This window comes from Anas platyrhynchos, chromosome 5 (assembly GCF_047663525.1).
Source record: "Anas platyrhynchos isolate ZD024472 breed Pekin duck chromosome 5, IASCAAS_PekinDuck_T2T, whole genome shotgun sequence".
Taxonomy (NCBI): domain Eukaryota; kingdom Metazoa; phylum Chordata; class Aves; order Anseriformes; family Anatidae; genus Anas; species Anas platyrhynchos.
Window position 1 is genome coordinate 56261597 of NC_092591.1, and position 26678 is coordinate 56288274.

The window sequence follows — 26678 nt, forward strand, 5'->3', positions numbered from 1 at the left end:
TTGGTGGTCCTACCTGAAGTGGAAAAGGATATGGACAAGTGGATGATGCTGCTTGCAGTTTCCTTGTTCAGCCTGGTGGTAGTAATATCCCAGGTGAAACAAGGACCTGAGAGGGCAAGCTCTCAGCCAGCCAGATGCTCTGGTCACCTTTTTGCTACTGGAGAGCTGCTTTGCTTCTCCTTTGCTTCTGCTGTGAGATGGCTTTTTACTTTTTCTGAAGCACTATTTTATCCTTGGTTTTCAGGTTGCATATGCAGGCCATGATATGAGCTTGTAATTAGAAGCTATTCACTTAATTAGATATTTGCTTTAATGCATAAGCTCCAGTGAAAGTTCCTCAGCAGTGACAACAGCATAAATACAACTCTTGTGAAAATCAACATGCTAGGCTTTAATCTTAGTAACTACACTCTAGAGCACAAAAACAGGTATTAAAATGCCAGTGTATGGAAACCCCTCAGGAACTTTGTTCCTAGCTTTCTTTTTTCAGGTTTCAAAAAAGAAATGGTTTGCTTTAACAAGAAGGTTTAATGCAGGAGTAATTTGTGTACGGTTTTCCACGTGATGTTCCTTTTTACAACTTTTCTGTAAACTTTTCTTCCACATACACACAGATGTTTCTCATGTGCATGTTACCTAGGGGAAAATGGTGAAAGGTGAAAACTTCTCCAGAACAAGGAAAAAGTAACTTGCTTTCCACTTTGTTTTCTGATGCTGCTATGAACTTACTGCCACACTTGGATGTGATATGTGCTTGCTACTGATGTAGTCTGTCAACTGTCCTTACATTTTCGTGTGTGTAATAAAAGGCTGGGTGTCATGGTTGTATTATTTCTTCCTTTTGTTAGGATTTACATTTCTTAAAAATAGGAAAGATTTAATGAAATAGTAAAATTTTTGAGAGCTTCACATAAAGCATGTTCAGAGAAAGGTTCCCCAGAACTGTGAAGCCACAGCTACGCAGCTACCAAAAGCACAAGGGATTTCCTGCTTGGGGTGGGATGAGGGATGAACTCTGAGCATCCCTAGGGAGTTGGGTGTAAACCTGGGCTTGGCTCTATGTGCTAGAGCCAAGTACATGCTCTAATATTCATTGTATTACCCATGTATTTTCTGGATGGCGTAGACCATCTCAAGCCCTTGGAAGCTTAACCTTTGAAATTTTCCCTTGGGACAAGGGTTGTGCAAATACAGGTTGTTAATTAACAAAAACAATACAGCCTATAGGGCTGTGCCCCTCAGCCTACAGCTCTGTAATTCCTAGGGACTGTAGTAAATAATGCAAATATTGTGCAGAGTTCCTCTCAAATACCAAGCTCAAGACTGACTGCCGGAACACCTCCCTGTGTTCACTTTCATGATTTACTGCAAGATGTTGTATGCTGAATACTCTTTTAAGAAAGCCGTCACAGGATTATCTTCTCTTGATGCTTGCACTGATGCAGAAGGAAGCCTCAGACATCTGAGTGTAATCCCAGTTTGTCACTACAGTTTGTACTTGAAATTTCTTGACTCAAGATGTCAATCCTGTGTGCAAAACAGGTGTAAAGAGCAATTCATTATGCTTCGGGAAAGAGATTTGCCTTACAGATCAAGGAACAGCCTGGAATCTGTGTTTTCTTAAACAAATTGCATGCTAACATCCCCTCTGAAAATGTGCTGAGAGCTACAGCTTTGAGTAGTGTCAGATCAAGTGATTTGCATGGCTTCTGAGTATGTCAGGCACAGTTTTCTTCACCGTTTTTCCAGTCTCAAGTAACGTGCCTTCTAAGGGAACTAAACAAAAGAACTTAGGAAGATATTAAATTCCAAGTATGATTAACTATGGGTCAGTGATCTGATAGCTGAATTGGATGGAAGAGTAGAAATTGACTCTAAAAGTGCTGGCAGAAGCTTGAAATCCCTATAGCTAATCACCAGCTCCTTTCAGTGTAAGCAACACATGATTAGAAATAGATTTACAAAAAAAGCTCCTAAGTAAAATTATTATTCAAAGCTTGCTACAGTAATCCAAGTTTAGAGGGAAGGTGTTCATTGGCTTTTGAGAACATCAGATAAATAATGAAGTAGGAGTGGTTTAAGATTTGGACTGTGCTAACATCTCCCAATTTCTTTAGTGCTTAATTATAACTCAAGGCACAAATGCAACATTTGGTTGTTTCTTTCATCAAGTATTCAAAAGAAAGCAATACATAAATGAATGCTTGTTTACAGGATTTGTACAAAAACTCTTAAACATGGCCTTCTGAGTGCTTACAGATGTTGATGGGTTATAATTATAAAAGACACCGATGCTTTCAAAAGGAACCAACCACAATATTTTGCAAAAAATGCTTAGGGGAGAAACAAGTTTTTTATTTCTTGTTAATAATAGAAAAATAAAGGAAAAATGTTTTAGGCTGGAATATCTAAGTACTGAGCCTTATTGAAACAAGTTTCAGACAACAATGTTGAATCTGATGGTCACAGTGTTATTAGGCAGTTGCACAGTGTTTTTCTCAGCATGTGTGATATGTCAAAAATCCAGAGCAATATGACTCTTGCAAGCAACTGGAAGCCAAGGAGTTGTTAAATAGCCATCCGTGTTGTTAAAGTTGCTAATACTTGGTTTACTTTTTCATGCTGAATGAGGGTTAATCAGATAAAAATCCTAAAATACTGTAAGTTGTAAGATACTTGTATTGGGTTGCAAGTGACTGTCTGCACTCGAAGTTGCATGATGTGATAAGTTGCTACTGCTCCTGGTGCTTGTTGTATGCTTAACATTTTCACACAACTGAAGACTGTCACTTGTTTGAGTGTTTCTGGTTTCTTCTACTTCTTAAAAGACTTGATTTATCTCTTTTCTTTGTGCCTTTGACCATATTTTTCATCTTGTAACTGCTGCTAGCAAGTGTCTATTTTTTCCCTAGTACCAGAAAATAACGGCATTGAGTTGAAATCTGTATCCTGTCATCTACAGCTTCACTGAGACACTACAGCATTCAACATACAGCAGTTGTACTGGGTTTTTAAAACTGCTCCTGTTCCTTTCTGGGCACCTATATGAAGGGGTTCGACTTGGATCTGACAGTCACAGTAGTGATTGTTGCACACAATACTTAAAAAATCAATTAAATGTTCAACTAAAACCAATTACCTTGCTTTGTGCTTTCTGTCACAAACTTCCAGCTTCAGTATCTGTCATGACTGCATAGAAGCATGCAGGTCTTGCACCTGAAGGTGGTTATGTGGGTTCAGCAGTAGTTATGGAGAGAAAACACTAAGATGAATTTGCAGGAATATTATTTGTGTACTTATGTTTTCCTCTAGAGATGCTTGTTTTACAGTAGATTAAAAAGAATTTAGTACAAAAGCAGAAGCCTTGTTTCATGTTGCGGTTATATTACTGCTTTTTTTTACTGTTGTGAGGAGGAAATCAATTCCATGGGTCAAAACATTTCATTTTTAATCAAGAAAGCAAAATGTAGAGACTGTTTTATGAAGAATTATAGTGTTGTAGCAAATATCCACATTCATGAGCATTAGGAACTGTCTCATGCAAAACACATTACATTTAATAAACCATAAATGAGCTGTTTTTAGGGAAACCTGAAAGAAGGCAGCATTTCCATAAGCCAGAAATGTGTTGTTTTGGTTTTTTTTAATAACAAGTTCTTCTTAAAAGAAGGAGCATGGGCAGGATGTTCACTGTGAATTGTGCGAAATGCCACCAGGATGGACTAATGTGCTAAAAGAAAGCTACCTCCTTCAAATTCTATATTCAAAACCAACATTTTATACAACACCCATTTTGCTCTCAGGCCTGTTGTTGCTGCTTGGTTCATTTTAGTTATTTATGAGGTAATTATATTCAGCTTCAAGTGTGTAATGGAACAAATGACTCCCATGGCTCAAATAACTTTGTTCTGCTGCAGTATGGCAGTCCCATGCATAGAGTGCTTGCTATTCAAGTTGGTATGTTTGTTGGTACCAAATAGTGTTATGAGAGTAACATTGAAAAGTTGTACAGTTCCTTACAAATATGTAGCTTAATGGCTCAATCTGTGAATAACTGGCATTGTTTGTTTATGGCTTGGATCACTGTGGCAAGTGTCGCATTAAAGGGGTGTAGCTGATTAACCGTTACGGGCCCGGTTGGATTCAGAGTACTGAACCAGTCGGACATTCACCAAAACTGGGGGTCCGTTCGGACATTCACCAAAAACGTATTAACCACCTGGGGGTCCGTTCAGACATTCACCAACAATGCATTAACCGTCTGGGGGTCTGGTTAGATTCAGAACACTGAACTATCACGGATAACCACCCTCACCCTAGTTGCATTAATGAGAGCTATCACAATGCAATCAAGTATGGTTTATTACAGCAACAGATAATCAGGTTCTTTTGGATTGCCGGTGATAGTGACTATCTGCAAAAGCAAGCTAGTATGCATGAAATACACAGGTGTTACAGGGGTTCTAGGTGTGGGTTCTAGGTGTGGGTTCTAGGTGTGGGTTCTAGGTGTGGGTTCTAGGTGTGGGTTCTAGGTGTGGGTTCTAGGTGTGGGTTCTAGGTGTGGGTTCTAGGTGTGGGTTCTAGGTGTGGGTTCTAGGTGTGGGTTCTAGGTGTGGGTTCTAGGTGTGGGTTCTAGGTGTGGGTTCTAGGTGTGGGTTCTAGGTGTGGGTTCTAGGTGTGGGTTCTAGGTGTGGGTTCTAGGTGTGGGTTCTAGGTGTGGGTTCTAGGTGTGGGTTCTAGGTGTGGGTTCTAGGTGTGGGTTCTAGGTGTGGGTTCTAGGTGTGGGTTCTAGGTGTGGGTTCTAGGTGTGGGTTCTAGGTGTGGGTTCTAGGTGTGGGTTCTAGGTGTGGGTTCTAGGTGTGGGTTCTAGGTGTGGGTTCTAGGTGTGGGTTCTAGGTGTGGGTTCTAGGTGTGGGTTCTAGGTGTGGGTTCTAGGTGTGGGTTCTAGGTGTGGGTTCTAGGTGTGGGTTCTAGGTGTGGGTTCTAGGTGTGGGTTCTAGGTGTGGGTTCTAGGTGTGGGTTCTAGGTGTGGGTTCTAGGTGTGGGTTCTAGGTGTGGGTTCTAGGTGTGGGTTCTAGGTGTGGGTTCTAGGTGTGGGTTCTAGGTGTGGGTTCTAGGTGTGGGTTCTAGGTGTGGGTTCTAGGTGTGGGTTCTAGGTGTTACAGGTGCGCAGCCTAGAAATAAACGCGTTAAAAGGATCAAAGACTCTATAGAGATTTATAAGCAAATATTCAGATCTCACCCAAAGGCGTCCCAATGGGGGGGGAAGAGAGGCTCAGCCCGTCGACTGATCCCAGGAGTCAGGAGGTCCTAAGGATGTTGTATGTCCTTGGGATGGTATCTCCCCTGATGATGGTATCTTCCCTAACATCCCCTCTCTCTTGGGCCAATTTATATTATTTTCTATCTTTTAGGTGGAGCTTGAGTGGCTCTAGTCAAGCATATCTTAGTTATGATTGGTGTAAAGTTTTCCCGTCTCCATTTAAAGTAATAGGCTCCGAGAAATTCAGAGCGCATGCTCAGTGAGGGGTGGTCGCACCTTGGAGGCGGGTAGCTTTTGGGATGGAGGTGTGTTTTGGTATTATAATGATATTATAATGAGCAAAAAGTACACTAGGGTACAGCATTTGTCAAAACATGACAGGTCTTTGGCTTAGGGTGGCAAAAAGTGCAGCTTTGTGCACAAGAACAATCGAGGCCCCACCTGATTACAGAGCCTAGCCGTGGTGTCTCCACTCCACTCCACGCTCCGTGGTGTTCCTTAGAGCTAGCACACCAAGTTTCCCCAGCGCGATAGCATCTAAGGTTGGGAGCCTAGGGAACGCTCAGGTAATGCAGTTATGCCCTACCCTGAAAGCCTCTTCAATGCTGTACCTTTTCCTTAAAAGTGTGAATGTTAGCTTTATTTTCCTAGTTACTTCAGGCATTTACACCACAGCAAGACTGGAGGAAAAAAAATAAATTAAAAACACTTAACCATAAAGCTTAGAGAATCTGTATCTCCAGCTGTTTGGGCATAGTCCTGGACAGGCTGTTCTGGGTGAACAGGCTTGTGTGTGCATGTAGGCTAGATGATTTCCAGAGGGCCCTTGAAATTAAATTTCTGTGAAGAGGTGAAAGTCCAGGACAAGGAGGAAATTTCCAAGAGCTGTCTTGCCCCAGCTGAATTGAAGATGATGGGAGGGTTGGGCAAGGTGATGTCAGTGCTGCAGCTTGCTTCAGTGCTGAAGAGGATATGTGAGAAGAAGCATGTGCTGGGATGATGGCATTGTTTTCTGCAGGCATTTGCTGTTTGAAGTGTTCACACAGAGTGCTTCCTATGACTGAAAAGTCCAACAAAAGTCTTGTACTTTCCCCTCCCTTCCTTGGCAAGGTTTAACACTGTATAATTTTCCTTAGATTGTATAATTCCAAAACCCCATGATACAGAATAATTAGTAATACAAAGTGCTGTGTCTATTCAGAATTATGAAACAGCATCTTTTTTATCTTAGGAAATTTGAGATCTATACTCCATATTCAGGTCGGACCTGTTCTCAAATCTTGAGAGATCTGTTAGGACAACTGGGGAGGTTGCAGATGCCCCATCCCTGGAGGTTTTCAAGACCAGTTTAGATGAGGCCCTGAGCAACTTGACAGAGTGGGTGGTGTCACTGCCTATGGCAGGAGATGAGAAACCAGGTGAGCTTCAAGGTTCCCTTCCAACCCAAGCCGTTCCAGGACTGGGAATGTAACGATAAATTCGCAAAAATGATAGCTCTTGCTCAAATTCCATGTACTCTCTAAAGTAGATACTGATATTCTTGCTGAAACTATTCTTTAGTAAAGACCACGTGTTCAGTTTTGAAGTGCACTGGTGCCATCTTGGTGCAAAACTGTCAAGGCCTAAAAATATTCTGCACAGGAAATCTGTGCCTAAGAGCATTGCAGGTACCGTAGTAAATATAACCGAGACTAATAAACAGTACTTGGCAAAAAGAATTCAGGTTTTCAGCAAAGCAACATTTATTTTACAACGTAGGTTTTTAAGAAAAATGTTTTGCTGTTCCTCTTTTTATCTAAGTAGTTTCAATGAAATGTTTGTCTCACAGTACATCTGTAATGCCCAAGTTCTGAAAATAGTGATGTGTAATACAACATGATCAAAGACTTCTATTAAGCAAATGTCTAGTGCAATATGTGATCTCATAGAACCTCTGGAAGTACTTTCAGACTGATTTTTATTGAAGAACTCATGAAAAAACTAGCATTTGAAGTCTAATAACCATAAATGGTGTTTCTTTCTTTTTACCACGGGAAGTTTTGTAATGGGCATAATTATAATGAGGAAAGGAGAGGTGATAGGAAAAAAAAAAAATGGGGTCAGGGTGAATGAGAGGCTGAGATGAGAACCTTCTGAAACCAAAATCTTCACTGAATATTTGAGATATGAGTATATAGAAAGAGAGAAGGTTGAAAACCTTGCATTTCAGTATGCTAAGTAAGCCTTTTTGGTCCACGTCAAACACAAATGAATAATGTAAACTAGAAGTCATTTTTCCTGGGTTTTGTGCTTATATTATACTGGGGAAAGATACAGGCAAAATGAAACTGTTCACATGCAAATAAAAAAAAAAAAACTCATCCCATCCCCAAAGGACTAGAAAGCAGTGGAAATGACTTACTTTTCTGTAAGAAATATCTTCATCTGAGTATCAAACTACATATATACAACTTGACATTCACTTAGTTCTAGTTTTATAAAGTAAAACTAAGGGCTTTCAATTTTCTATGTAGCTCCCAGATAAAATGTGGGAGTTAATTTAAATGAGTAGCTGGTGTGGATTTATGATGCACCATTATGCGAAGCCAGAAAGGGATTTGAGCAATCCTTAATGTGTTCTTTTCTATTACATCTGTACAATGTGTTTGCGCATATATGTATTCATTTTGTCTCTGGGTTTATACTTTTCCTCTGTGTATAAGTGTAACTTGACAGCTTCAAAAACAAAGTGTTTTTAATGAGGAAATGAGGTTTTTGTGTGGAATGAAGGGAAAAACTTAGTGATCAGACACTTGGACAAAATGTGCTTACTAAATGCTAGAGGCAAACTTCTGGGCCTCTAGTAGGTGACAGCACAGTAATCAGTACTATGAAATGTTAGTGGCTGCATAGACAATAAGGATTTCTGTTACCAGTAATCTTTTTCCATTAGCATCAGTCAGGGTGTTTCAGCGTTATTAGAAACACTGTTTACAGTTTTCATGTAAAATAGCGACTTCTACAGATGGGAAGAAGTCATAAGTAACAAGTTATTAAACTTGTTGGAACTATTAACTACTAAGTAGAAATTTCAGAGATGGAATTATGCCCTCCAACATTTTTATGTGAAACCTCTCAGACTTCTTATTGAAAATTGTAAGCAGTCTGGAAGGGCTTATGGCAACAGATAGCTGAAGATGTTTGTAAACCAAGGATTAAATGATAAAGCTTTAAAAGCAGAAAAAAAATATGATAAATTGAAACAGATCCTTAAGTAGAAATTAAAAGCTGCACATAGTCTACAATGTAGCTTTAATAGCTTTAAAGTCTAGTTAAAAAAACTGCCAACTTTGGATTTAGATCTACCTTAATTTTCCATGTGACTTCTGTATCTCAGCAATTAAGGTCCTTTTGGATTGTGAAAACTCTGCAAGCTGACTTGATCTTTCTTCTGGGGACTAAACAGTGTGGAGTTCTCAAGGAATTCTTCAACTCCCTTGAAGATGGTTGGCATTCTGCAGTGGAAGCTGATATCCAAGCTCCTGTAGACACAGATGTGCTCCAGAATCTCCTTACACAAGAAGACAACATAGGCTAGAGCAAGAATAAACCCCCAAAATGAACATTCTTTAGCAGAACTTTTTAGAAATATTGTCAATTTGAAGGAATATTTTGGATTTGCAAATACCAATGAAGTTCTTACTTCGTATCTTCAAATGTACAAACACCTTTCTCTTTACAATTGAAAGGAAGGCAGAGTAGAGCTTAGACAGGCATAACACGCATATTTGAATACAAATGTTTGTTACAAGATTTTCCTTAATTTTTTACTCTCGAAGGGAAATCATGCACTGAATCTTTCATAACATGTTCAAAATATATGAAGTTGCAGAAACTATACTAATTGAATACTTCTGCATAGAAAACTAAGATCTGAAAATGCAAATGGTTTCTAAATGTTCATAGCTCAAATTTTTCACTGAATTCCTGGCTCTTGCTGTATTTTGGGGGAAATAAGTTGTTAATGTAAATTTCTCAGAGGTAGGGGAGAAGGTGTTTGAGCAGTAGCAGATTGTGTCCTGTCCAGGTCTGTTTTACCTTGTAAGGGAAGCAAAGAAGATATGACCGCTAGCTCTTACACTCCAACACTTCTGCGAGTTTCAGTTGTATGAAAAAACAGGAGTTTGCTAGCCTGATACAAATTAAAGGCTAAGGGTTACTGCAAGTGAGCAGAGGTGTATGTTACTGCAGATCAGTGAAAATACTAAGTGCAAATGATAGAAAATATTCTTCTCAAGCAGCAGCTGTGTTGCTGGTCCTTCTGTTTTCCATCATTTAGAAGAACACTTGCCTTAGGGCAGAGGCTCAGAGGGTGGGATTCTAGGACAGCATGTTCAGCAGGCTCTGGTTCCATTGCCTACCTTGTCCAGCAGAAGCAGGTAATTTTGTTTTGGCAACCTAGTTATTGCAGTGTCAATGCAAAGTAGGTCTGAAATGTGATGTAGCAGTTCAAGGTGTAACCACCCTGTGACAATATCAACAGGTCTTACTAATTCTGTAAGGTCAAAAAAAAACAGTGTCACAAATGGGAAAGTGACATAGTTGATCTCTCAAACTGGAGGCAGTACTCTGGCTGGTAATATGTAACCTTGTAACTGCATTACAAACTGTGGGGAAGAGAACGAAGATGCAATGAACTTGAATGCTGTGAGAAAATTAGAGGTTTTTTTGAGGTGGAGTCATTGTGTGGAAATGAACAGGAAGGGTCAGGAAGTCACAGTGCAATGTTATTGAAAGGGAAACAGCAACTACACTGGTCTTTCTATAACTTTTCTTCTTAGACATAAACTATCTTGTGGTTTAAGAACTTGATGTGGTTCCCTACAGGAAATTCATCTTGAAGTTGAAGATGACAGGTAACCATCCCAAACGTTAGAAGAAACAGGTTGAACAGGAAGTTGCAGTCAATAACTTGAAATCCTTGGGAGAGATCAGCAGTGATATCTCTGTTGCAGTTAGGGAAGTGCTAGATTGAGGATATACAAGATCTAACTCCTGTGTTACAACTTGACTAAAATTTTCCAAGATGAGTGAATCCAAACAGGCTGCTGATCTTATGGAAAAGAAATCTGAAACCCACAAAGCTGACTAACTTGTCTTGGGTTAATGGCGATGGTTTTGCAAGTCGACTCTAAGTGCATACAATGTAGCTAATTCTTTTCCTTTTCTGAAGCAAAAGTAGTGCCACAAGAGTAAATACTCTAAAATTGGTCTTTCTGTAGTTTAGAAGTCCTACTTAGATTTTGAAGTAGTAGAACAATTTTCCTGGTAGGAGTGGAAGCAGAATACAACTTGCATAGAGGAGGAACTAGTTAACTTCATGGAAAGAACAGAGTAGGTGAAGGTCTTGGGAAAATTAAAATTGATTTAATATCTCTATTTCCAAAAAATTGTGAAAGGATTAGGTAGCACTTGCACTATATAATTTTGTGATTTCTTGCCGTACAGGAATGAAGAACTGCTTAGGATGACACATCATAAGGTTCCTCAATGATTCTTTCACTGTCTTTGAAAATAGGGGGTGGAATCACTGCCTGTGACCACCAGGGACTATGTTTGAAGACCTCAGTGATTTGTACTGTCCTTGTTTGCCAACACTAACTTGTCAAACTCCAGTTTGCACTTGCTTGACTGCAGAGGTAAAGATGTAGCTCTGAAACAGAATTTTCAGTAGTAAAAATGATCCCCTTGGGAGCCACTTAAGAATCAGTCATTTCTGAAGCTGAAATGCATGCTCCTTACACATTGGACAGGATTTTGAAATCTTCCTATTTCAAGTCCATGATAGCCCTGCAGGCTGTTATCACTGAAGGAAAGTCAGCTAGGTCTGCTAAGCTTATACAAAGCGCCTTGGGCAGCTTTCAGTAAATATGAGAAGACTTCAAGTAGTTAGGCTTGTTTTGATTCCTTCTCTCCCAAGCTATTAGATCCTGTTCCTGAAAGCTTCTTCCTTTCTCATGCAAAAGAACTAACCCTAACATCAGCACAATTTTTTTCATTTATAACCTTTTCTATTTTTTCTTCTTCATTAGGTCTTTGTCTTGGGCTAGAAAAGCATTCGGTACCCATCACTGATGTTGACAAAGAGGATTTGCACTGTTTGTAGGTGTATTTTTGCTTCCTGAAGTCTTCATGTTGGTCCTCATCTTCTGAAGACTTGAATGTCTTTAGAATTTATCTTCTGTTCCCTTTATTTAAAAATCACAGGTAGACTCAAGTATTAAATCTGTGTATTGTATTGCTTGGGTTTGCTTGTATCCAAGATACGTTCTAAGGTGAGAAAACTTAGCTTCCTTAGAGCACACGGCAAAAAAGCATCATTCTGTAGGGAGCAATCAGAACAGTGATTTTGTTATTGGAGCATACCTTCAATTGTTGGTTCACCTTTCCACTGTAATTGATATTAATATCCCCTTCTACAGAATTACGTGTATAGTATTCTATTAGATGAGTGCAAATGGAAGGATCTGGACTCATCTTTTTGCAGTGTTAGATCTGTCAGCAGTTCAAGGGATGCTCACTAAAACTAGAGGCCTTACTATAATGTTGAAATGAAGATTCTGTTGAACAGACTTCAGAGAATCTGTGTGTGCTATGGTAGTGTTGAAATGGGATTATGTTCATTTTCACTTTAACTTCAAGAGAGCTATATTGTAATTTTTGAGGTTGGTGTTTAAAAAGAGTGTTTGGGAAAGAAGAAATAAGTAATTAGGTGTGGCAGTTTTTCTAAGGCTTTTAATATATCCAAAGGCTTTTATATGAAACAGAGCACCTCTAGCTGTCTGTCCAAAGCGCCTGCTAGGGTATCATATGCTGGCAGGGAGAAAACATCCAGCATAGTGGAATGTAGGGACATGCAGGTCCCTCAGTCCTTTTCTGGAGAAAATGTGATGCTGATCCTGCAGCTCCATGGGCTCTGGAGCTGCTGCACAGGCTTGTTTGTTGTGCATGTGCATGCTCCAGTCATGTTCCTTACCCCTGCTTGTACCCTCTTCTCAATGGAAATACAGGAGGCTGCAGGCAGGCAATGCATGTGACAGCCGTTGCAGTTCTGTAAGTTACAAGGGAACAAATTTTCCAACATTTGGTATAAAACTGTCCACAGTGAGTTCGCTGCAAGCAGTTCTGCAAAGCAGCTCTTGACCTCAGGTTTTGTTATATCAGTGATGTAGGATGTGTTCAATTCAGAGAGTTTGTCATACAACAGTTTTTGAAAACTGAAATCCACAGATTATTGGGGAACATCAGAGCTTGAGAGCTCACAAAATTTTCAAAAATAATTCAGCTGTTTCTGTACTTGTCAGGTGTTTGACCAAACGGTGTTGAAACACTTTTTTTTGATTCTTAAGCAGTCTGTGCACATGATTCTTGCTATCCTAGTGTAATTGAATGCATGAATTACCTTATCAGAGGTTTCTTCCACAGCAGAACTTGTAATGCAGTCACCCCTTTTAAGTCTGAAATCACAGAACTCCAGCCAAAAGGTTAGTTAGAATCAGTGTTTTTTCCCTAGTAATGAAGAGGTAATTTCTAGGAGGTACTGAAGGAATTGTTCTTTCCTCTAAACAAGCCCTGATGTTTTGGTGGAATTATGGAATAGTACTGTATTCAGTAAAATAAGTAGTTGTTCCACCCTTTCTCTGAACAGGAACCTACTGGTAGGGAAACAGTTACATTGTTTTTATGTACTTTGATTTACAGAAGAATTTTAACAGCACAGGTGGATAGGATCAGGGATTGAGAGGAAGGGACCAAGGAAACAATTGTTGACATTGTTATAGGTTTCTGAACACAACTGCTGTGGGTTGGGGGGGAATACAGGAAAATTTTATTTCTACATGTTGGGACTTGTGAGAACATCACTGAAATGCCAGACCTGACTCTGACATTTACTTTTGGCTAGTGGTATGTTCTCTATAGACAGTGAACTGCAACCAGCAATACAAAGAGCTGAGCCACAAAATCACGTCCTTTGTTTCCCCCCAAATTTCAGATGTACAGACAGTAGGCCTTCCTGTTACTAAAAGATAAGGCCAGATTGGGGGGGGGGGTGAGGGGAATGGTTTGTCTCTGGTTAAATTGCTCTGATATTTCCCATTACCTTTCTGTTCAACAACAAGCATGTACTATCATGAAGCAAGTCAGACACCTAGTGTCTACTTGAAATTAATTCATTGAGCAAGTCTATCATTCATAGGCTAAGCATGCTCAAAGTGGCTGCCTGGCACTGAGGAAATAGTGTGCATCTCAAAGACTGTACATGTGAATTTTTCAAGAAACAACTTCGGTAATCTGATGGTAAATGCAAATCCAACTTCAAAAAATGCAGATATGAAATAAACAGTTGAATGACTTAGTGCTTTGAGTAACATCCATTGTCTGTAAGGAAATATTATTGCATTTTACAAAATCTTATTTTTAAGTAAGCAGTAAGAGAATGTTTGAGGACTGTTTAATTTCCTGCTGCTTAGGGAGTACTTAGTATGTTATGCTTAATATGTTAAGTTCCTTAACCAGCTATCATTCTAGAGTTTTGTGAACCTAGGCAGCTCTGTTTTGTCATGGAAATAAATCTTCCATAAAACTAAATGTTTCTGAAACCAAATGAATATATGCTTGTCTGTATGGGTCTTAAAAGTATGAAAAAATACTTTCATAGTTCCTATTTTGGTTATAAATAAGGTAGAAACAATATTCTTGATGTCTTGCTTTGTTTGTGAGGTCTTACTGGAAACAGTAAACAGTTGTACAGAGCATTCTGTTGCACCCATTAATATCTTAAATGAAATTTGAATTCCGCAATTGATATCTAAAATTATTGAGCTGAAGTTACTAAACGTAATGCATAGCTTTCGATTTTGTCTTTGCTGGAACCTGTGTAAAACTAGCATATAACTAGAAAAATACATGAAGGCCTTTAGGAAGTTTGTCAAGCATTGTGGAGAAGATTTGAGGAGTAATTGCTTTGTAACTAGAGCATGTTTCGGTTTTGAACTTTGCCACCAGGAGCTGATCTTTGTTTCATTTATCTCTTTGCTGTTGGTATTTTGGTCTTCTCTTTAGGCTACAAGCAACACCTTAGTGGAAATCACACATTGCTTCAACCATGTGAACATTTTGTTAGCAACTGCAAAAGGTCTTTGTGTGACAAAGCATAAGGTTTGTAGTGCGTTATGGGAATGGTCTCTTATCCTAGTAACTATCTGATATTACAACGAATGCTGAAAAGTAGTTACTAGATGAATATCAGTAATGTGTAATAGGTCAACCTGGTTTTAGCTTGCTGTTATCAGCAGATCTTTGTTAGTGGTCTCCCTTCACATTTCTTTACTTCGAAAGTAAATTAATGCAAACTTCCAAGTACTGTTTTCTTATTGGTAATACTGTAACATAAACTGATTGCAACTGTCACTGTTGCTCACAAACAGGAATGATCCATTTTGTGATATGTTTTACTGACTGTGTTCAGCATGCTAAAAATCAAAATCAAATGTAATTGGAAATGTATTAACATTATCTAGGAGCAAAATAAGTATGAGCATTTTGCTCAAGACAAAACAGGTTTTTAATGACTCAGCAATATAAATGATCTTCTTGCATTTGAATGACAGAGTATGTTCTCGATGCATTTTGTATATGTCTTGTCAGCAAGTATATATTGAGAAGTTCGGCTTAAATTAAATTTAGATAACGTATTTCTACAACTAAGAAGTGCTAAGATTAAATAGCCTTCGGGTTTTTGGACTGTAGTTCATTAAGTGCATGTCTGCCTTTAATGGTATTCCCCAATTTATTTTCCTATTATAATTGGTAAAGTTAGGTGATGACAGTGTGCTGTCTGGCTACTTAATTTTGTTCTTTCTTCCCTGGGGAGATGATGGTGACCTATTTTAGGATAGTTCTTCATTGAATCATGCAGTAATGCTTTTAAAACAAAGAATTGCAGTAAACTCAAAAGGGAATTTGAAATTTTTATGGGATAGTTAATTCATAATTAAATATTGCCTCCCAACAACCATAAATAAGAAAATGGGAAGTAGAAAACTATGCTTTTAAGATGGATTATTCAATATTGAAGGCAAAGCTATTTGCAAAACATTCAAATGTGTTAATTCATCAGCAGAGTGTAGCCAGAATTGGTTCATTTTTCTACCAGCTCAAAAAAGATAAAGATGATACAGTAAAATAATCAAATTCAAATAGTGCCTCAATTGATTTAGCAGACAGTCTGAGGTATTCCTGGGTTTGTTAACAGAAGACAGATGGAGTTTTCTTCCTTACCTCTTCTTACAATGTAAATAACCAGTTCTGTGGAAATCTAAACGGCTCGTGAATTAATTGATAAGATAATGTTAAACATGTGCTATGGTAGTATAAACTTTTTTGCTATTTAAAAACTGCTCTGGTTCATTACAGCATGCTGTATTTATGGTCTCTTTATGTATTAGGTAAAACATAATTCTTTTTTTAGGTATAAATGAAGTTCTTTATGCATTGAAGCTGTCTCTGGTACAGATATTGCAACACCGTTATTTTTGAAATCATCAATGTTAAGATGTGACTTAACATCTTAACATCTTAGGAGAGCTTCTGTGCAAAGATATTTTGGGTCAGCTGCTTTTTCTGTTGTATGCCTTTTCTGTTGAGTTCTTTCTGGCTGTTGATGTGGTGGGTTGTCTGTGACCAAAACCCTCAATAAGGATTGTAGCTATTCGTAATAGAAATGAGGTGGTTTTATATTGGACCTGTTTAGATGTTGTTTCAGAACTAGTTCTATTTTCTTCCTTTTGTGCCTTCTCACAGTTTGAGGTTGTGTTAACAAACATCCAGGAATAAGACAAATTAATTCAACTGATTAATCAATGCTTATCTTACTGCTTCTCTTCCATGCTGTTTGGTTTATCTGAGAAACATGCAGCCAGATGCATTTTTTTTCCTTGAAGTGCACTGAAGCCTCTGCTTTTTTTTTTTTTTGTCCATTGATATCTATCAAGTTTATGTCCTCACTGCAAAGTCCTTGCCAATTGCTGTTAGACTACAGTTGGCTTGTTGAACAATATAGTCAGGCTAAAAACTATTATGTGAGAGTTGAGATGCCAAACACCTCTGGATATGTATTCAAACAAAGATAGTGCACTTCTAAGCAGATGCTGCACAGCCACCTCTAGATTACTTCCCATATTCTCAGTGCTTGGAGGATGCTAGCCTTGTAATATAAACAAATACTCTTATCTACTGTGATTGAAATAATATAATTCCAGTGCAGTTTAGCCTTGTTCTACGAAGGTGAGAACTAATTTCCTCTGTTTTGAACGTCTGGTTTATCTGTGGTTCAAATGGGTATGACAAGAGGTTCAAATTAACACATGGATTCCCCACTGACACTCGAACAGAGCAGTCTCTGGGAATAGGCACAGCTCTGTCCAAGCTGAGGGCATTAAGCTCGGATCTTCAATTAAATGAAGGCCTAAGCACTGAAACCTTGGACTAATGGAGAATTGTGTCAATGTATCTTCACTACTGTATAAACATGTACTTCTCTTGAATTAAGAGTTTTTTTCACAAATGAGACAATTGTCTTGACATTCTCTTATTTGTAGTCTTTAAGGGACAAGTATTCATAACTTGGTTCGGCATGACTTGAGTTTTAGGTCATAATATCTGAATGGTTTGTGATCATTAAATTTCTATTATCTCTAAAACACTGCTAGTGGTATAAACCCTACTTTAACATTCCAAAACCTGCAAATTTTGATGCTCTACTGACAAAGCATGAGAACCATGAGACTACTGTAAATAACTTGCCAGTATGTATATGTTTGACCGGATGCATTAGAGTATATCTTCATAGAGCAACTTTAAAAGAGTCAAATTGTTTTGAGACTTTAGAGGAACAGCATGTTTTGGTGCTTTAGATTGTTCAGTTAAGTGCCTAATATGAGCACCTTTAGGCACTTAAGGTTTTGAAAATGGTTTGTTCCTATGCTAGTTGCTAAGATTTTGTTCTAATACCTTGCCAGAAGGGACAATTGGATAGTGTTTTTCCTCTTTGTTACTATAAACCTCTTGACCAATAGAAGTAGTGTTAAAATAGACCAGGCTTCTGGTTTTGCTGACTTCTACTGTTGGTGTTGAAAGAGGAATGAGGATGCCAAGGGAGAGATGCCGTAGACGCCATACCATACAGGACTTGAGCTGCTCACAGGCTGGCTCAGCTCTGCACTGCCAAAGCAGGTGCAGTGTTAGGTCCTTCACATCTGTTTTGCTTTACTAACATGGAAATGTCTATAGGTATCTGCTGCTGTTCTGGCCTTCCGTGGGCCACAGGGAAAAGAAGAGTAGGTTTTATCAAATTTCAGCACTAGGTAACTGCTTTCAGTAGATAAATGAAAAGTAAATAGTCATGATCAATATGCTGTCATATTCTACCACTGTAAAATGATCATTACCTGTTAGCACAGTTAAATTGTATTCCAGGGTTTTTATACACACCCTGTAATGCATAAATGATAAACCAGTTTGGGGAATCTCTAAATTGATGAAAAAATGAGAAGCACTGCCTACTGTTAGCATATGATATACATAAACACGTAACATAAAGGAAAAAAATTATACAAATGAAAAATGGTCATACTGCTAAAGATTTAACATGCCTTAAAGTGATTTGCATATTCAGAGTTACACAGTAGCTATGTAGAAAACATAATAGAAACATAATAATCAGATGCTTCATTTTTACAGTAAGCTACACTGAGTTCAGTGCCTCTGGAGAAACCTAAAACATCAGATACAAATTTGAACAGGAAGTCAATTTGTTTGCATATGCTGGGAAAAATCACAGATACCCAGCTAAGCACAGGAAAATGTGTCACTAACAGCCAGCATTTTCGACTGGGGGAAGATGGTTTTAGAATACCATCATGTTTCTTCAGCTATCAATAGCAGTATAACCAGACTTGATGTAATTAAAAACTGAAATAAGGTTCTATTAACACTGTTGTATGTCAGTTCTGCTCTTCTGCCTTTCTTGGCATGAGTTGTGCTGGAATTGCCTTCCAAACTATGTAACATTGGCTTGCTTGTTTTCCCTGTTACATAACCATTTCTAAAGTTTGGGGAAGTGCTGTGATTCTTTGACCAGGCTGTCTTTTTTTCCCCACTCCTGATGTGCATTAATTGAAGTGAAATGAAAGAACTGCTTCAAATTATTTCTGGCCTCTTGGAAAACCTCCCCTGTGACTGAAATTGTTTTTTCAGTGCCACTTGACTGTTTCTGTTAGTAGCAATGGCCTTGTTCCACACCTGGGTTTCCTGCTTTGACTGTAAGTCACCTAGACAATCTCCTCTTGCAAGTTCCCTTAAGTTGGAGAACTGTCCCACTGGGATGTTTGGGGTTTCCTTGGTTGACAGGTGGGTGCTGCTGGAGGGTACGTTTCCCACACAGGCACAGGGGAGCTCTACCTGCTCCCAGTCAGCACGGGGATTGGAGAGGTAACTGCCAAAGGCTTGGTTTGAAACGAGGCTCATGTTAGCTGGGGTTGCCCTGGCAGTTCCTCTCTATCAACTTGAGTTAACAGATTTGGGATTTGTCCCCTTGGTACCATTTAAGAGACTTTTTCCTACAAACTGTGTGGCCACATAGATGTTTCTGCATTTACTGCTAGCAAACAAGGTAAGCAAGTGATAAGCAGCTAATACCTGATGCATCATCCGTAGGTGCCTTGATTGATCCGTAGGTCAGGCTTGATTATTTTTTTCCCTAGCACAAACTCGCGTGTGGCGCACTTGGAGGAATTACGACTCCTGCTGTAGCAGCTCTGCCGTCCTGCAGGGAAACTTGGAGCCGTGCAGTTTCCCCTGCCACCAGCGGGTGCCTCCCTCGGCACTGCTTAGTGGTGTCTCCAGCTGCCGGGGCAGAGGCTGGAACGAGGGGAGAGGAGCGGATCGGGTCTCGGGAGTTCTGCCGGGGTTTATTGGTATCGCAGCTTGGGCAGAAGTGCAGAGAAAGCTTCCAGGACTGAGCTGGTTTGCTTAACGTTACTACTAGTGGTTTTCCTAAGAAGGAACTTGGTATAATCAAGCCTTAAAAACATGGAGCGGAGGAACCAAGAGCTGTTCGTTGCTTGTTTTCAAGGACTGATGGAGTGTGTGGTGTGCCTACGTCTTGCTGCGTGCATCATGGACACAGACCTGAGCGCTCACCCAGGAAACCGAGCTGTGGAAGAAGCAGCTTCCTCGTGCAGCTGCCAGGCTGGCGTGCGGGATGCACTTGTGTTCATTGGTACTGCTTAGCCCCTCCCAGCCGGACCAGTGGGTAACAAAATGGGAATTAGACTCTTAAAGTTAGTCCAGAACTTAGCGGAGATACAGATGTCTCCACTTAGCCTTTCTATTTTTGTACCAGCTCTACTGGAATGTTATAATATTATTGTCACTCCGAGAAGAGAACTTGTTAAAGAAGTATTTTTCTACCTTAAAGAAGAGCTGCAATATTTAGCAAATGCCGCAGAGCTGGAAGGACAGCTTCATGGAAATGGAGTTTCTCAGTCATTAAGGAAGTTAAAAGCGTTTTGCACTATTACAGCTTGGGGTAATATTTTTATGATAGGAAGTTATTTTTTCCCCAGAAGGCAAATAAGCTGAAGTTAAGGTGTTTTGTTCTTTTATTGACTTTGGTTTTTATTGAGTTACACTGTTTCACAATGTCAGAAGTATTAATTGAACTGGATAAATTTTCTTCAGATGAAATTGAGAGCAGAGAGGATTCCAAGTCAGACTTTAAGGAAGGCAAATTGAGTGATTTATGTGCCGATTATCATGGTTTTCAACTTCACTACTCGCGTTCTGCACCAGCTGGTAAGCCTGCCTTTATATAAACTGTTTCCTCAGCTCTGTGTTCATTGACTCCTGTAACATGTGAGTGAACTATAAGACCAGATGAGCTACGCGGCAGTCTTTGCTGTCACATGTATGCAATCTGAAGTTGTTTTTACTTAAGATAAAGGGTGGAACACACATGCAAGCAAACACTTTTCAGCATCATCTGAGTGCTCCAGCATACAAGGTACTGCTAGAAGAGCCCAAGAGGCTGTTACCTTGTGTTACCTGGATGGCAATCTGTATGTGGGTGCTAACATGGTTCTAATCTAAATGCAAATCAGAGCAGCCCAAGGAGCTGTGCTGGCTGGCGTTATGCTTGGTGCAGTGTGTACCTGAGGTGTGCCCTCTGGTGCTTGTGCTGTGCCTCCTCTTTTGCTTTCCTCTGGCTTTATCACATCAGGGCTTGTGAAGTGGAAAATGTGCATGCTATAAGGCTCTTCCATGACCATTGTTACTCATCTATAGCTTTTATTTTGGGGCAGGTGTTAAAATAGCTATATATAGCTACTCTAGCTGATAGAGCTAGAACAACTCCCCCCCCCAAAAAAAAATGTCAATTAACTAAGTGTCTTGAAACTTGAGTTTCTCTAAAAATTCAATTACAAAAACGTACAGAATGTGGCTGTCTTTTTCTAACAGAACCACGGTTGATCAATGTAATCTCATGTAAGTCTTTAATGCCTACTAAAGCATTGAATGGAAATATATTTAGGGAATCCTGTGTAAGAATGACTAGTATCTTGTGGACTACATGTATTTGGACTTGCACTGCTCCTGAGGAATAATCAGTTTTTATTTCCATGCTTATATGATCAATGGAACAAAATGTAAGCAAGAGAAATAGGCAATATCTGAATATATGACACATGTCCTATAACAGGATAACCTGCAAGATCTGGAAGACTGCAACTTCTCTTCAGCTCAAGTAGGTGAATATGGATATAACTTTGACATTTTCAACTCTGAAGAACTTCTGGAACAGCTGGTCCTTAAATTCAGTTCTTGCACTTGAAAATGGACACAAATGCCATGCTATCTGTTCTCTTGCAAGACAAAATATATTGTGCTTTCCTTACTAGAAACTGTTTTATTTTATTTTTTTTTTTTACAACTTGACTGTATTTCTTATGTTGCTTTTTTCATAGTAGAAATGCTTGTGCAATCTGGGGATTTTATGGAAACAGGTCTTTGCAAGTTCAGGAATTGCATTTGTCTGTTCCCTGGGATCCTGCACTGTAACTTAAAAATTACCTCTCCTACCCCAAACTGTCATTAAGGTACTTGTGCCTGCAGTAGGTGATGCGCTTTGCTATATTACCAGAAAGTCCAAGTAATCTGTTCTAGCCTATCTTGTCAATCAATTAAAAAATGACTCTTCAGCTTAAGTAGTGTATTTTTAGTGGGATGGTAACACATTTGCAGGAGAGAGGGGGAAAAAATAAAACCACCTTGTGGGAGTCTTATGCTCAAAATAAGATACTTTTTGGAAGAATTACTTATTGGAATTATTTGTTGCAAATGATATACTTGGGCTGGCGTGATATGATCATCCTGCATAAATGCCTTTTCTATGCGTTAGGGGTTTTTTTGTTTTTGTATCATGAGAAGAATGAGGTATGCTGATGCTTCATATTTCTGATTTGGATGAATGGTTGTGGTCCATGGAATGGAGTGCTAATGCAGTTTCTCTTTCTTTGGAGCTTTTCCTTGATATACTTTGCCAGTGTTTGAAGCAAGCAAGTCATCCGTAGTTCAGTCTTGCATTGGGTTGGCAGAAATCTGAATGAAAGTGGCCAACTTCCATTCGGATTCCACATGTCATTTCCTAAAGGAACTTCTTGATCACCTATAGTTATTAAAAAAAAAAAAAGCTTTTGCTTGTATTAAAATGAATCTGATTTCTTCAAGAACCATCTGTTTCTTAGTAGTGCTGTCTCACAGGCAAAATGAAACCTTTAAGCAATGGAAGCAAGAAACATTTTTGTCAGGCAGTGACAATAATATCAGAAATCTTCCAAGATGTCAACATGCATCATACCTCAGGGTGTTGCACCTGGTTTTTCTGGTGCTGGCTCCTGTGTGCCACAGTATTCTACTCTCTAAGGATTCCAAATCTTTCACTTAGTCTTGATGGTTTTTAAGAAATGAAGTATTTTTGAAAAGGATTTAAAGAACTGTTCTAAAATCATACCAAGCACCAACAAATGATAGCATAAAGTATAAAACATTAGAACTCAGTGTAAACCTAGAAGAAGCATTAGAATATTTTTCTTCTGCTCACATGCATTGAGTTGTTCTTGAAAAGTAATTTATCACACTTGTGTCGTGACTTATGTACAAAACAGAATTCAATATAGAAATACGGTCACTTCAGAGAAAGCCTTCTCCTGTAGCGTGCCAGTTGTTTAATTATAAACATGGCACTCAGCAGTGCTAATGCAGAAAAATGAATTGTCTGATGAAGTAGTATCCTGAAATAGTGTAATGTTATATAAACAGGAAATGGAATTGTCATTAGAAGGCCTGATGTTTATTCAGAGTTACTGGACACAAACTTCTTAACTTTGTTTTTTGTTCCTGGTTTAACCAAACCCTTATCAATGGGATATAAATGTTCAATTGTTTTCCTATGCAACTCTTCTTAAATAAAAAAATATATATAAGCTGATTTTCTGTATACCACTGTCTTCATCACTGATGCAGGTACCAATTTCGAGGCATATTTATTTGGGATCTGCGAGTATGTCAGTAATGTCAATATATTCTAAAGTAATACCCTAGAATGTGAGGGACAGTGTTGTCAACCTTCGTGTGTTCTGATTTTTCCACATGGACCATCTTGATGGTTTGATGACTAATAGTGTAATATCAAGACTGTTTCAAAAGACAGAATTTTGAACTGACCTTCTTTAACAAAATGCTTAGTTGACCAAGTGAAAGGCCAATGTCAACTGATTGCCATGGCACTAAGGTCAGCTGAACTCTGAGTGAAAGCTTGAATGAAGCAGACATCCTGCAAACACATGATAATGTTGAAGCTGATGGTTTTTAAAGAGACCAAGCAATCCTTAAGAAAATAAAGTGATTTTTTTAATGTAAATACCTTGTTAAAAAAAAAAAACTTCAAAGAACGTTATTATTAACACATGATAACATGAGATAACGTGAAGGCCTATGTTGCAGATAGAGCAATTTGTCTTGACCAATGGGCACCAGAAGGTTATTTAAGTAAAAGAAACACAGAACTAGATCTTTGATCTAGACCTTTTGTATTTGCAGTTCAGAGTTCTCACAAGAAGCAAAGCCAGCCTCTACTCCAACTGTAAATATTTGTTCAGGCTTAAACCTTATCACTGATAGGTGCTATTCTGTTTCATTTCACTACTGCGGAAGTGACTGGAAACATGCAACCTACAATAACGGCCTTATCTACTGATTTTTGTTTTATGACTGCAAGACAAAAAACATTCTCAAGCATTTCTTGACTTACCTTCTAATATGTGCCAGAATGTGTTTTTTGTATAGCTTTCTCATGAATAAATATTTTTATTAAATATCAGCACATAAGCATAAGTGGGGTCAGAGTACAGCCCTCAGACCCTCGTGAAATGAGAAATGTTCTAAATGACACGGCTTGGACTCTTTGACTTCCGTCAGAACTATTGACTTAAGAAGGAATGAAACATCCAGGCTGGGAACAAACTTCATTTTCTGTGATCCTCCTACTGATGAGTGTTTAGGGGAACACACCTCACATTACGATAAAAATGCAATTTTATATAAGTTACTTCCATGGTTGGCCTGTTTGTGTTGGCAATCCCCTAGATACTTAATGCAGACATCAAAGGATCAAAACCAGGTATCCAAATCGTAGTGACTGACACGAGTTACTCTTGAATACTGAAGGATATATTCCTGCAAAATGCATTGAATGGTTTTTGTGGCAACAGCATAATAGGATGCTCAAGGAAAGGAAAATGTGAGTTAGTGGGTAGAAAAGTTAGAAATCAGTAAATGCTTTCAGTAGTTACCAGTTGGGCAGCCAGGACCATCGATGTTATAGGTGTGCATACACTATAACAACTGTGTGTATTTCAGCAAAGCTAGAAGACTGAATAGCCTTTGGGAGTTAATAAAGCAGTGCTAAATGAGCAAACTTCCCTGCAACTACCAACCCCTCTTTTCATTTCTGAAATGGTTATAGGTGGGACTAGCAGACTGAACTGAGTGCTCTTTATCATCCCTGTACATAACAGCCCTCTAAGTAACCTGTCTAGACAGCTTGCTATACCACTGCATCAGAAGAGCTCAAAGTGGACAAATTGTAGTCTCACCTCATAAGAATGAAGTCATATTATTTATGATATCAGCTGAAAGTAGAAGGCAGAGTGGTAGATCCCTGTCTTGTAAATGGAGCATTTCCTTTTACAAATTGAAATATTTAGTAGTTCAACAATATGAAATATCCAAAACCTACATGTTATATATGAGTTTCTTCTGATTGCAAAGCCCGATGTGAACATAAATCCTGCTTAACTATGCTTGACAAAATGTTTCCATCTCCACTGGATCATCAGAAGAATCCTCCTAAACTAGCATTTCCTATTTCTACAGTTTACCAAGTTTTAGTTTCTGAATCAAATTTTCTCCTTCCTTTTTTTTAAATTCTGATAAGTGCTTTGTTTGCAGTGCAATGTCCAGAGAACTGGATAAGTAAGGTGTAGTTTCCTGCAGATGTAAAAACACACAGGAAAAACAATTGAAAATACACCAAACATGGGAAACCATGTCTAATAGTTGCAGTGCAATTGAAGGTCTGTATATTAAAATAAATTCTGGATGAAGCTGCAGCCTGTTGTGGAATCAGAGTTTGAAACACTTCCACTAACCCAATTTTTTGAAACTATGCAAACATTTGTAAAATCAACAATTGTAACAAATGATTACACAAAGCTTAGGTGCTATTTTATACTTTCTCACATTTCTTCTTACACAGTAAGAGGTCAAGGAGTGTGATTTTTTTTTTCCCTTGATATCAAGAAACGAATGAAATCTTGTTCTGAAGATCAGTGTTCCGAAACCAACTTTCTGTTTGTGTCACAGCAAACCACTGCTTTGCTGAAAGGCATCAAGCAACATAATGATGTCAGAAATAGAACAGAAATGATATTAGTCTCTTACCCTCAATGCAGCAGTATGTATTTCATTACTTATGGACAACAGATTGCTACATACCTTATTCGCCTTTATATTGAATTCAAACTTTATCTTGGAAACGAATGTTATGTCCATGTCATTGCTCAGTAATAAATTCTCACTTTGAAAACAAAGCAGGTATCTTGTGTAGGGATGTATCTTTTGTAGGGATTGTAGGAGAAGGGAAACTAGGGTAAAAAGCACCTCTGTTCATGTATTTATGGAGGCTGGAACATTGCATAGAATGCTCTAAGGCTTTAGTACTGACAACAGTCAGTCTTACTATTCAGCCTTAAGATGTACTAGAGGTACACATGGAAGATAGTTCATTTCGGCACTGCCTGCTGTACCAAGAAGTTGATTAATAATGTATAAAATAAGCCTGTGGCTAATGAATAATTCAGAGATTGTATATAAGCTGAGTGTACTGAGGTATTCACCTCTGCCCCCGGGGGTCATGACATGATCCTCACATAGCTAGGATAAATGGAAACTAAGCTGAATATAGAAACTTAATTTTTCCCCGAGGCATCATTTCTCTTCTGTGCTCTTCCTTCCTATAATGAGCTATTTACTTTTGGTTCAAGGGTGGGGTAGGTTAACTAACTCTAAGTAAAGTTACTTTAATGATTTATAATCACAGGTTTTATTTCCCAAATTCCCTCAGTAGCAACAGACGAAATATGTCTACATAAAGAATGTTACCCTCACAGGTATTTCAGGAACTTTGAATTTTTTGAAAGGTGAAGTCAACATTTACAAAACATCAGTATAGGCTCAATAACCAAGGTCAAAAAAATGAGAGTAAGAATCAAGCCTGAGCAATCTTGTTGTAGCACACTACTGTAGTCAGCTTTTTCAGGCTTCGGATAATGAAACACCTGTGTTTTGTTAGCAGAAGTGAGGCTATGTTGGTTTTCTTTCTTGTATTCTTTACACAATGAGTTTATATTGACAAATGGGTGTCCAGTATACTATAAGGACGCAAGAAGACAGCACAGATGGTGGAGGTCACTGTCATATTTAAGGTCTCTTTAAAAATTTTAGGGTAAGGATATATCTTTGTATGGTACTATAATAGAATGATGTTTTGTGACTTCCAAAAAAAAAAAAAAAAAAAATGAAGTTTGTGAGTACTATAAACAGAGTAAACATATTAGTAACTTTGGGAAGTTATTAATGTATCAAATATGTTTGGTAAATTCTAACCTAGATTAGAGATTAGTAGCAAGTTTTTCACTCTGAGGGTGGTGAGGCACCAAAACAGGTTGCCCATGGAGGCTGCAGATGTCCCATCCCT

The 26678-nt window shown here is 38.6% G+C and overlaps 1 protein-coding gene across 4 annotated transcripts in view; it reads left to right on the forward strand.

Annotated features, from left to right (window-relative positions):
- The window catches only part of ANO3 (anoctamin 3), a 247467-nt gene that overhangs the window by 20708 nt on the left and 200081 nt on the right, over nucleotides 1-26678 (forward strand). For 2 of the 4 annotated variants that reach the window (XM_038180718.2, XM_038180723.2), the window contains exon 3: nucleotides 19066-20158. The exons of the other annotated variants lie outside the window; for them this stretch is intronic. In XM_038180718.2, the coding sequence (XP_038036646.1) occupies nucleotides 20005-20158 (154 nt within the window). In that variant the 5' untranslated portion in view covers nucleotides 19066-20004. The remainder of the gene's footprint in view (nucleotides 1-19065; nucleotides 20159-26678) is intronic. 4 annotated transcript variants of the gene reach the window in all.